Source organism: Amia ocellicauda, chromosome 14 (genome assembly GCF_036373705.1).
Source record: "Amia ocellicauda isolate fAmiCal2 chromosome 14, fAmiCal2.hap1, whole genome shotgun sequence".
Lineage (NCBI taxonomy): Eukaryota > Metazoa > Chordata > Actinopteri > Amiiformes > Amiidae > Amia > Amia ocellicauda.
Window position 1 is genome coordinate 9,942,010 of NC_089863.1, and position 12,222 is coordinate 9,954,231.

Here is a 12,222-nt window from a genome sequence, read left to right on the forward strand (position 1 = left end):
AGCCGCAGCATCACAGGAACAACAGAGCACTGCTGTCATCAACACTCGGCTGATACTTCGCAAAAGAGAAGCTTCTTTGTGTGTGTTTGTATGTCAGTTGTGTGCTATTGTGTGTGTGTTTGTGTTTAACTGCGCGTTTACATTTTGTTTCTTGTTACTCCAGATCCCCCCCTCCCCCAACCACTGCCACCACACCTCCCCAAAACGAATCTGTTTTAAGACACATCAACTCTTTCTCCTTCTCTCCCTCCCTCTATATCTCTATCTGTCTCTCTCCCTCCCCCCCTCTACCTCTATGTCTCCCCCACTCTCTCTCTCTCTCCCCTGACACACTTCATCAGCAGGCTAATCAGATTACTGTGGGACTCACTAAGACCGAGACAGGGAAGGGGGGGTTAATCCGGTCGCACTGACTGACTGGACTCTAGCAGGGCACCAGCACCGCACAGAGAGACACAAGGGACTGACTGGACACTACAGGACCTGTAACACTGCCCTGGGGGAGGGGGAGATGGAGAGAGAGAGACATTAATGCAGACACACTTATTGTCTCACCGAACATCAAATGATTTAAATGCTGTAAGAGTGAAAGAGAGGACATTGGGACAAACAGGATACAGTGATTGTGTATGTGTGTGTCCTGCTCCCTGGGCTGCTGGACACAGGTAGGTGATTGTTCTTGTTATTAACTTTAACCTGCTCTGTGAGGGACACCTGACCGCTAATGAAAAGCTCTGAAAATATACGTATTATTTGTAAGAATGCAATTTTAGTATCATCAGAATGATTATTATGGGATTTTAATTGTAGTTGTAGGAGAACAGAGGATATATGGAAAATGGGAGACACTAAAATACTGCTACTTAATAACACACACACACACTGTTACTAACTCTGCTGCCACATCCCACCATGTCATCACACACAAGTGAAAGGAAAGGCACGTATGGGACCAACAAGTATCACACTGGAGGAAAAAATTGTCAAAATGTATCCGTCATTGCAGAGTTAGTTGCCGTAAGATTACATCGCACCGCCTAGGCTAGTCCTAATGTGGTGCACTTTACCTGTGCTGTACTGTACCGTAATATATACTACATTACACTGTACAATATTATTATTTATGCATTTTCTGCACCAATATTAAGCCCACATGACGGGATGTTTCATATTAGAGTCAGCCGACATTTACAATATCTACATTATCAATATATTTCGCTGTGTGTGTGTGGTTATGAGTCTCTCTCTCTCAATGTACTACTCTTGCTCTAAAGGGATGGCGCCCCTGCTGTACTGCATTGACAGGGAACTTTTTTATTTATGTATTTAGTCTTTCCTCAAATCACCAGGGGAAGGTGGGCCTACAGCCCATGACCCTGAGATCTAGAGTTTGCTACTTTACAGTGTCAACTTACATTGTAGCATAGACACTAATCTAACTGCTGTTATAACACCACTGCACTATCAAACAGTCTCACTGATGAGATACATGTGTGTATCGTGTATCATGGTATGCTCACATATAGTAAAGTGTAGTGTGATGTAGCATATGGTGTAGGATACATACATCCTCCACATCCCTCTGTCAGTCAAGGCCTGTGACTTATGACTTTCAGAAGCATTGAGAATATTTTCAGAATAAATACAAATCCCACCAAGTAACAAAAACAAAGGTGTCGAACTTGACTCATGGCTTTAGGGAATAGATGACACTATTTACATACAGTACATACTGTATATCAGATGTCTTTTTTAAAGCGACAGTTAAAATCAGAATATTACTTTTTAACTTGGATACATTTATTTTATGTCACTCCAGTACTCCTCTCATCTCTTTGTCTGCCACCAATACCACGGCTCCAAGAAAAAAACACCATTCAGTTTGATGGCTGGTGATGTCCTCGTGGCCAGTACACCCAGCCCCTAATCGCTGTGAGTGTTGTTGATTGGCTGGCTGGTGCGAGGTGCTGTGATGTCATTGGCTGTGGACGAGACAGCGGGGGACCTGCCAGTGAGAGACGTGGGACTGAAGTGTGGGCTGATCTCTGCAGTGCAGGGTGAGAGAGAGATTACTGACTGACTGACTGATTGACACACTGCCTGACTGACTGACTGACACACTGCCTGACTGACTGACTGACTGACTGACACACTGACTGACTGACTGACTGACTGACTGACACACTGACTGACTGACTGACACACTGACTGACTGACACACTGACACACTGACACACTGACTGACTGACTGACATACTGACACACTGACACACTGACTGACTGACTGACTGACTGACACACTGACTGACACACTGACTGACTGACTGACATACTGACACACTGACACACTGACTGACTGACTGACTGACTGACTGACACACTGACTGACACACTGACTGACTGACTGACTGACTGACTGACTGACTGACACACTGACTGACTGACTGACTGACACACTGACTGACTGACTGACACACTGACTGACTGACTGACTGACTGTTTGTGTTTAATTTCCCAGACGCAGTCAGGGAGAGACAATGGAGGAAACCCCAGATTCTGAAGATTAAAGGTGAGAAAGAGAGAGAGCATGGGAGCGAGAGGAATATAACCCAATGTATTATTTCAGTAGTTTTCCTGCCACTTTTTAGGCCCAAACAGCAGGCAGCAGCCCAGCCCCAGCCAGCACCACAGTGTCCCACTCAGTTACCCCCGTATAGACACTCAACCCCGACCTCAACGACAGTCTGAGTTCACCAGGGACTCATACCATGACCAGCCTGTCACCCTCATTTCACCACTTAAACTCAATTTAGTGCAAAATGTAGCTGAAATGTTAAAAATAAGGTGATTACATCAACCCAACTGTGACTGTAACCTTTGCCTTGCATTGGATATTCCATTAGTTTACCTCTCTCTCTCTTTACCTATCTCTCCCTCTCCCTCTCTCTCTTTCCTTCTGTCCCTCCCTCTCTCAGATCGCCAGCGCGTGTCTCGTGTGTCCAGGGAGCAGCTGGAGGATCAGTGCCTGAGGCTCCAGGAGGAGAAACAGCTACTGGGACAGCACTGCAGAGCACTGGAGCGCAGGACACACAGGTAGAGCAAAGAGCTCACAGGTACAGCACAAAGAGTAAATATTAAATGCATAACCCCTGTATTTAATGATTTCTCTCTCTCTCTATCTCTCTCAGATTGTCCACCAAGCTGCAGCGTCTGACTGCAAGCCGGGGGGGCAGCGGGGGCGGTGTGGGGGCGGCGGGGGGGCGGGAAGCGGAGCTGCAGCTGACCGTGCAGGAGCTGCGCAGTCGCGTGGCGTCCCTGGAGAACCAGCGGGAGGCGCTGAGGAGTAGACTGAGCTTGGCCACAAAGCACTGCCTCAGCCTGGGGGTGCGCGGCCCTGGGGGGACATCCGGGCATGTCAGACAGCACCCCAAGAGTGCCCGAGGTAAATACAGTGCAGGAGAGAGAGGATTAATACAGACACACTGACTGACTGAACACTACAGCACATTAACACTGCACTGAGAGAGAGGGTTAATACAGACACACTGACTGAACACTACAGCACATTAACACTGCACTGAGAGAGAGAGGGTTAATACAGACACACTGACTGAACACTACAGCACATTAACACTGCACTGAGAGAGAGAGGGTTAATACAGACACACTGAACACTACAGCACATTAACACTGCACTGAGAGAGAGAGGGTTAATACAGACACACTGAACACTACAGCACATTAACACTGCACTGAGAGAGAGGGTTAATACAGACACACTGACTGACTGAACACTACAGCACATTAACACTGCACTGAGAGAGAGAGGGTTAATACAGACACACTGACTGACTGAACACTACAGCACATTAACACTGCACTGAGAGAGAGAGGGTTAATACAGACACACTGACTGACTGAACACTACAGCACATTAACACTGCACTGAGAGAGAGAGGGTTAATACAGACACACTGACTGAACACTACAGCACATTAACACTGCACTGAGAGAGAGAGGGTTAATACAGACACACTGAACACTACAGCACATTAACACTGCACTGAGAGAGAGGGTTAATACAGACACACTGACTGAACACTACAGCACATTAACACTGCACTGAGAGAGAGAGGGTTAATACAGACACACTGACTGAACACTACAGCACATTAACACTGCACTGAGAGAGAGAGGGTTAATACAGACACACTGACTGAACACTACAGCACATTAACACTGCACTGAGAGAGAGAGGGTTAATACAGACACACTGACTGAACACTACAGCACATTAACACTGCACTGAGAGAGAGAGGGTTAATACAGACACACTGACTGGACACTACAGCACATTAACACTGCACTGAGAGAGAGAGGGTTAATACAGACACACTGACTGAACACTACAGCACATTAACACTGCACTGAGAGAGAGAGGGTTAATACAGACACACTGAACACTACAGCACATTAACACTGCACTGAGAGAGAGAGGGTTAATACAGACACACTGACTGAACACTACAGCACATTAACACTGCACTGAGAGAGAGAGGGTTAATACAGACACACTGAACACTACAGCACATTAACACTGCACTGAGAGAGAGAGGGTTAATACAGACACACTGGACACTACAGCACATTAACACTGCACTGAGAGAGAGAGGGTTAATACAGACACACTGAACACTACAGCACATTAACACTGCACTGAGAGAGAGAGGGTTAATACAGACACACTGACTGAACGCTACAGCACATTAACACTGCACTGAGAGAGAGAGGGTTGTACAATGTTATACAATCTTTTTCAAGGGGTCAGAGGTCAGGACAGTGACCTTGCGGTCAGGAGGTCAGCCCACACTGCTCCCCCGAGATTTGAACTGACCTCCCTGCAGGAGACAAGAGGAGAGATGGAGAGACTGTGAGTGACACAGAGAGAGAGAGAGGGAGAGAGAGAAAATAAGTGAGAAAATGAGAATGAATGATTGATAGTGTGATAGAGTGAATGAGTGAGAGGGAGTAAGAGTGAACAAGAGAGTGAGAGAGAGATTCAGAGATTGTTTTGTGAATCATCCTACTTATGTTCCTCCCATCCATTCCTCCTCTCCTCCTCTCTCTTCTCTCTGTGTCCAGTTACACCCTGCTCAGGTCAGTGCCTTGTGTTGTGTTGTGTAGCATTTTTAATCCTCCTATCCTGGCCTCAGAAGCACTGTGCGACAGCTTCTATCTTCGCCCCGCAGCACTGCCTGCCTGCCTCGTGCTCCTGTTAGAGCCCAGTCACTGCTGTGCATCTGGGTAACCAACTGACTAACTATATTTAAAGTGAAACATGCCCAGGTACACACGAGTGCAAGATATTTAGTTAGAGAGGCACTACAGTAGATAGTTAGTTATCTGCAGATTCAGCTTATTCTTTCACTTCATCTATTGCAGATAGACTGAATAATTACTGTGTGGGCATCTCTCTGCATGTCTGTCTCTGTGTCTCCCTTTTGTCTGTGTGTGTGTGTGTGTCATCAGGGCGGGGGTACAGGAAAGCCAGCGCTCTCGGGTACTGGAGCTGGAAGAGGCGGCGGAGCTCCTGAGAGAGTCGCTGAGGAGCAAAGAGCAGGAGATACAGCACAAACTGAGAGAACTGCACAAACAGCAGGCTGAGGAGCACAGGTACACACTCACACACACACACACACATATATATATAATACATGAATACGTTAAATAAGCAATTTACTCTCTCACCATCCTTTCCCCCACGCAGAACGGTAATCAGGGAGAGTGTGGATGTGATCCGGGTGCAGAGGCAGCTGTCGGAGAAGAGCGCCGCCCTGCTGGCCCTGCAGGAGAAGTTCAAAGCCCTGCAGCAGGTCAGGGGCAGACGCACTCTTTTTCTGTCTGTCTCTTTTTAATTTATTTCTGTTACACTGTAGATGTACTCTTGACCCTGTACTCTCTCTCTCTCTCTCTCTCTCTCTCTCTCTCTCTCACTCTTTTCCAGGCATACGAGAGTCAGATGGAGGAGGTAGGACTGACTGAATGACTGACTGATTGGCTGATTTACAAAGAGTTAAACAATTTAACTCTTTAACCTCTGACCTCTGACCCTCCCCTCCCCCAGAGCGAAAGGTCCCTGAGAGAGAGTCACTCAGCCCTGCTGGAGCGAGTGGAGGAGCTGACAGAGGAGCTGAAGCAAGAGAGGCAGAGAGCGCTGGCTCTGGAGAGCGAGCTCAACACTGCCACCCTGTCGCAGTGTGGCCTGGAGGAGGTACTGCAGCCACCTCCACCATTGCACTCTGTGTTCAGGAGAGAAATGGGTCGGAATCAATGAGAACGATGACATCACTATGTCCGTATTAACGTCTTCCCTCCCTTTCTCTCTCTCTTTCTCTCAGATGCAGGAGCGAGTCACAGCCCTAGAAGGGGAGAGAGATCTTCTGAAGGAGAGCTATGACTCTCTGCTGGAGAGGTGAAGGGAGTCAGGGGGCTCAATGACTTCATCATCCTTTATACCTCCCTCCCCCCCTCTCTCACCACAATGTCTCCCTCTCTCTTTCTCTCTCGCTCTCAGCTCTCTGGGTGTGCAGTCGCAGCAGGGTGGTGGAGTTAGGGAGCAGAAGGAGGATGGGAGAGAGGAGGAGTGGAGGCGAGGGGAGGTGTGCAGGCTGGAGGCGCGGCTGCAGGAAGAGAGGGAGGACAGAGAGAGGATGGAACAGCAGAGAGACAGGGAGAGAGGTCAGGGGTCAGTCACTTTGTGTGTCTGCGTGCATTTGTGTGAGTGTGTGTGTCTCTCTCCCTCCCACCCTGTCTCCATCTCTGTTCTGTCTCTCTCTGTAGACAAGAGTGAGTCACTAAGGGAGAAAAATGCTGCCCTGGAACAGGAAATACTGCAGAAACGTGAAGAAGTGACATCACTGCAGGAGAAACTAGACTCTATTACAAAGGTCAGAGTTCAGGTTCTGAGTAATTGACTGATATACTGACTGACTGATACACTGACTGATTGACTCTCTCTCTCTCTCTCAGGAGTTTAACATGAGTGTCGAGGAGCTCAGTGAGACTCTTCTACAGATCAAGGTAAACCCTCCTTCCTCTCACTCACTCTCTCTCTTTCTATATTCCCCTTTGATGTCAAATCTTTCCCTCTCTCAGTATGATCAGTAAATGTAGCCTCCTCCCTTTCTTACCTCCTCTCTCTCTCTCTCTCTCACCTCCTCCTCCTCTTTCTCTCTCTCTCAGTTGTTTCGGCTCCAGAGAGAGGGAGAGGAGCAACTGGATTTTCTGGAGAGGCAGGCCCCAAGGCATGCTGGGACCCTGGGGGAGCATGGGCGGAGCCATTGGGAGGCAGAGGCGGGGCATGCGGAGGCCCTGCTGGAGCTGAACAAGACCAGAGAGCTGCTGAGCCTCCAGCACCGACTCAACACTCACTGCCAGGTACTGAACAGCCCCCAACACACACTGACTCCACAGACACAGTGTGAGCACAATCTTAACACTGGGCCACTGGGTTGGAGACACAGAAAACAATAACAACACTGTATTAACACCTCTCCCTCTCTCTCTGCCTCTTTCTCTCAGGCAGAGCTGCAGACCTTGATGGAGAGAGCGCAGAAGGAGAAGGAGGAGAGTGAGAAGAGGCTGAAGGAGAAGGACAGGCTGCTGGAGAGAAGAGCGGAGCGCATCAACACACTGCAGAGTGAGCGAGAAGGGGAGACAGGGAGAGAGACAGACAGAGAGAGAGAGAGAGAGAGAGGGATAGATGGGGCAGGATATAGTTAGAGGTGGAGAGTCTTCCTTACACTAACACCTCCCTGCCTCTCTCCCTCCCTCCCTCTCCAGCTCAGCTCAGAGAGATGGCCTACAGTCACAGGAGCTCCAGACGGGCCGTACCACCTGTCCTGGGCCCGGCGGGGGGAGGTGTGGATGGTGCCATCACCCTAGACACCGGGGAGGAAGAAGCCATGCAGTGGCTGCTGCGGGGGGGGCAGGACTCACTGTTGGAGCTGCACCTGGGGGGGGCCACCTTCACCCCCGCCAGCCTGCGCCTGATGATGTCCGAGGTGGGGGGTCAGGGGTCGGAGGTCGTGACCTTCTGCACCTACTCCTTCCTAGACTTCGAGACCCACGCCACTCCCCTGGTGAGGGGGGGGTGTCCGGTCTACGGCTACACCTCCCGCTACCCTGTTGCCCCCAGAGACCTGCGCCTGGGGGAGGATGAGGGCGCGGGGGTGCGGGTGGAGCTGCACCAGTCTCTGGGGGGGGTGAGGTTCTTGACCCGGGGGGCCGGCCTGATTCCGTTGAGGGAGGCGCAGCAGAGGGAGGGCGAGAGGGTGAGCGGAACAGCCAGCATCACAGGTCAGACACAGTGCAGGGGTGTGCTGTGAGTGCGCAGGGGAGTGAGTGTGTCTGTAGTGCATTAATTGTGGGGTGCAGTGATAGTGGGGTCCAGTAACAGTGGGGTGTCTGTGTTGCTCAGGATCAGACAGGGAGATCCTGGGGGTCCTGGATTACTGGGTGCGGCTGTGGCCCCCCCTGGAGCCGACAGATGAGCCAACAGACGGACTGATGGATAGACACACTGGGCCAGGGTATCTGCCCTCCTATACCCTGGGCTGGGGCGACCCCACACACCAGGTACGAGGTGGGGTAACAGGGAGAGGGACTGGGAAAACAGTGGGTAGACATTAAGTGAGTCAGTCAGTTAGTCATCTATCTCTCTCTCTCTCTCAGGGCCTATTTGACTTCTCTGGTGGAGGGGTTGCGAATGAGTTGGAGGTGCTGCTGCAGAGCTGCTGCGACCTGAGCGCCTGCCCCGGGCGGCCGGGACTCCTTCCCTGCGCCTACGCCGCATACCGGCTGTACGACCTGCCCCCCCGAGCCACACCTGCCGCCCCGCCTTCTGCCAACCCCGCCCTGCGTGACCGCGCCCGCTACCCACTGGCAGTGACCCCTGACCTGCTGGCGTATCTGCGGGGGGCATGTCTGTGGGTGTACGTGTTCGATGCCTCCGCCTCCCAGTTGCCACCCCCTGCCTATCTGGGCAAGACCCCCGTGCCCCTGCGCCCCCTCGCCATGGGACGTCCGGTCACAGGTACTGAGGTGGGGGGGACTGACACAGTGATTGACAGAGTGACAGACTGACTGTCTGACTGACTGAGATACTATCTTTTTTTGCGTGTCGTGTGCTTGTCATGTGCGTGTCAGGCGAGTTCGTGCTGCGTGACGCGGTTGGGCAGCCACGTGGGACGGTTCGGCTTGCTCTGCACTGGCGCTTTCCCTTCCAGCCACAGGGGGCACCACCGAGCACAAGGCAGGAGCGCCGGGAGAGGGAGACGGAGAGAGAGAGAGCAGGAGCTGGGCAGAGACCAGTTGCCAAGCCCCGGGTAAGAGACTCAGACACATATTATTATTATTTATTAATTGGAATTAATGCCCGTGGATGACGGATGATGTTTTCCCATTCTCTCTCTTTATCTCTCTCTCTCTCTCTCCCAGTCGAAGCTGAGCAGTGTGATTCCAGCCCAGACACACACACAGGTCTGTACACACACACTGAAACACACACAGGTCTGTACATACACACACTCATGCATCACAACAAGAGGATACTTACAGGACTGATTTGTCTGTTTGACCTTTGACCTCCAGCCCCAGCCCCAGCCTCCTCCTTTCAGGCACAAGAGACTGAGGCGTGCCACGCCCTCCAGGTCACATGACACAGTCACACAGCCATACCCTCCTGACACAGTGCATGCTGGGAGAGGAGACGCTGTGACAACGGTGAGAAAGAGAGGGGAAAGAGATAGAAGAAGACAGGGAAGGAAAGGCACTGAAATAGGAATGGAATGAGAGGGGGAACGAAGGAGAATGAAGCAGGATTGGAAGCACTGAAGCAGAGAGGAGGAAGGAGGGAGTAGAAAGAGTGGGGAGGGGGGGAGACAGACAAAGGGAGACAAAACAGGAGAGGGAGGGAAAGACTAGAGCAAGATAAAATGTGGGATAAAGACTAAATAAATGTCAACAAAGCAGTTAAAGGAGTCCTTTCTAAACCCCCACTGAGCACAGGAAGTGGTGGAGGAAGTAGCCACTGAGGAGGAGGAGGCACCACAGGAAGAGGAAGCAGAAGTCGAAGCGGAAGCCGAGCATGCTGGGAGTAACGAGGAGGCAGAAAGTGAAAGGGGTGAGAGTGGTAAGTTGTGCGAGTGTGAGTGCATCAGTACATGTCCGTGTGTGCGTGTCAGTGCGTGCGTGTCACTGGGACTGAAATCGAGAGTATTAACTTCCTGACGTCTACCTTTAAAGCTCAATTAGACGATGACGTAATTGGCGAGTCGGGCGAATCACGGGCCTCCACCGACAGTGATGTCATCATTGTCCCCCACCTATCAAGACCAGCTGAAAAGGTGAGAAGTCGGGAGAGAGAGATAGGCCAGATAGTGTCCAGTCAGTGTCTATTAACACCTCACTTCTCTCTATCTCTGAAGGTGGACAAGTTGAGGGTGGAGATCCTGTCCCTCAGTTTTGACCCCACCTCCCGCATCGCTCTGGACCAATCAGTGCAGCGCATCTATGTGGAGTACCGCCTCTTGGGCATTCCCATGGAGACCACAGAGACCCCGATGTCGCTACGAAAACCCACTGCTGGCGAGGAGATACACTACAACTTCACCAGAGGTCCCCGCCCCCTCTCTCTCTCTGCATGCCTATTTCAGGACTGTTTAGTTTACCACCTGTGTTCAGTAGAGAAACAGGTTGAGTCAATGCATCTGTATCAACCCCCCACACCTCTCTCTCCCTCTAATAATGTACTGTAGAATCGTGAGTAAGATACTGACAATGTATTGACTCCCTCCCTCTCTCAGTGATCTCTGTGGACCGGGCACAGGACGTGGCACTCAGGCAGTACCTGTACACCATGCTGGAGGGAGCAGACCCCAACCAGGGCCGGTACGCAGGGAGGGGAATGGACAGAGACAGAGAAAAATAGTTATCATTGTCAATAACCTAACTCCCTCTCCTTCTCTCTGTTCTGTGCTGTGAATGGCATGTGTCTGTGCCCCCGACCCCCTCAGGTTAAAGTTCACGGTGGTCAGCGAGCCAATGGACGAGCAGGAGGAGGAGTGTGTGGATGTCGGCCACGCCCACCTAGACCTCCAGGAAGTGCTGCTGACCGGAAGTGACATCGTGGAGCGACAGATTGACAGTGAGGGGAGACTCTCTATCACTACACCTACCTGACCCCCCCACCGCTCTCTCTCAGTGCAATGATAATGTGCTGCAGTGTCCATTCAGTGTATCTGTATTAAGCCTCTCTCTCTCTCTTTCTTTCTCTTAGTTGTCAGTGTGGAGGAGGAGGGAGAGGTGGTGGGAAAGCTGAAGGTGTCGCTGGAAGCCGCCCAGACACTGACTGGGATATACTGGGAGTACAGGAGCCGAAGAGAGGAAGGGGGAGAGGGGGAGGAGAGAGAGAGGGAAGGGGAGGAAGAGGAGGGGGAAGAGGAAGAAGAAGCCAAACAGGCTTCACACCAGGAAGATGACGATGACTTTTAATACCACTCAAACACTCTCTCTCCCTGACCCTCAGAAAGACACCCATCATTCTCACAATTTCACCAAAAACATGTAGATTCTCTCTGTATTACATCAGTGGGGAACCTGCCCAAACTGCAGCCTGAAGCCCAACCCCAGCCAGAGCCAGCGCCAGTGTCCAGTCAGGCCCCTACAGAGCCAAATCCCACTCAGTTACCCAGTAGAGATGCAGCCCTGACCTCAATTACAGTTCACTGGACCCTGACCCAGCCCAGAAAACTGTCACCCTCATTTCACCACTAAAATATAGATTCATTACAGACAATCCTACTCTGTAAACAACCTAAATGTGACCGTTAGACCAGTCCTACGTTCATCTGTGTCCCTAAATAAAACTGACCATTGGAGAATTGTATTTCTTTATTATCCCCCCTCCTCCCCCTGACCTTAAACATCCAAATCTTCAGTTCAATCATAACAATGAGCCCAACACCTATTCACAATCTTTATTATCTTTATTCTGAACTCCCACACAGTATACATAAAGTGCACACACACTCAACACTGTCAGTCCAGACAGACACACAATAACACAGACTGCACACTGACACACAACTGCAGTGATTACAATACGAGCACACGCTGAACAACACACACACGTCATTCAGTCAATAATAGTTAAGCTAGTTA

General features: G+C 50.7%; 1 protein-coding gene across 1 annotated transcript; it reads left to right on the plus strand.

The window, feature by feature from the left end:
- The first annotated feature begins 1,833 nt into the window (after positions 1 to 1,833).
- On the plus strand, positions 1,834 to 11,553 carry rpgrip1 (RPGR interacting protein 1). Its single transcript, XM_066722171.1, has 27 exons — positions 1,834 to 2,057; positions 2,519 to 2,569; positions 2,976 to 3,093; positions 3,189 to 3,442; positions 4,822 to 4,930; positions 5,530 to 5,673; positions 5,768 to 5,873; positions 6,005 to 6,028; positions 6,125 to 6,271; positions 6,399 to 6,472; positions 6,575 to 6,757; positions 6,848 to 6,947; positions 7,030 to 7,080; positions 7,243 to 7,437; positions 7,582 to 7,699; positions 7,843 to 8,358; positions 8,480 to 8,637; positions 8,734 to 9,094; positions 9,208 to 9,386; positions 9,499 to 9,540; positions 9,652 to 9,783; positions 10,069 to 10,192; positions 10,306 to 10,406; positions 10,488 to 10,677; positions 10,866 to 10,950; positions 11,076 to 11,206; positions 11,339 to 11,553. Exons 1-27 carry the CDS (start codon positions 1,973 to 1,975, stop codon positions 11,551 to 11,553), a joined length of 3,993 nt encoding a protein of 1,330 aa, XP_066578268.1. The 5' UTR covers positions 1,834 to 1,972.
- Positions 11,554 to 12,222: the final 669 nt, after the last annotated feature.

Excerpts from the sequence above, each read along its gene's own strand:
- rpgrip1 (XM_066722171.1), top strand. The coding sequence starts at position 1,973 with ATGTCATTGGCTGTGGACGAGACAGCGGGGGACCTGCCAGTGAGAGAC. Across the intron at positions 5,874-6,004 it reads AGTTCAAAGCCCTGCAGCAG|GCATACGAGAGTCAGATGGA; the intron begins GTCAGGGGCAGA and ends ACTCTTTTCCAG. Across the intron at positions 10,951-11,075 it reads GCAGACCCCAACCAGGGCCG|GTTAAAGTTCACGGTGGTCA; the intron begins GTACGCAGGGAG and ends CGACCCCCTCAG.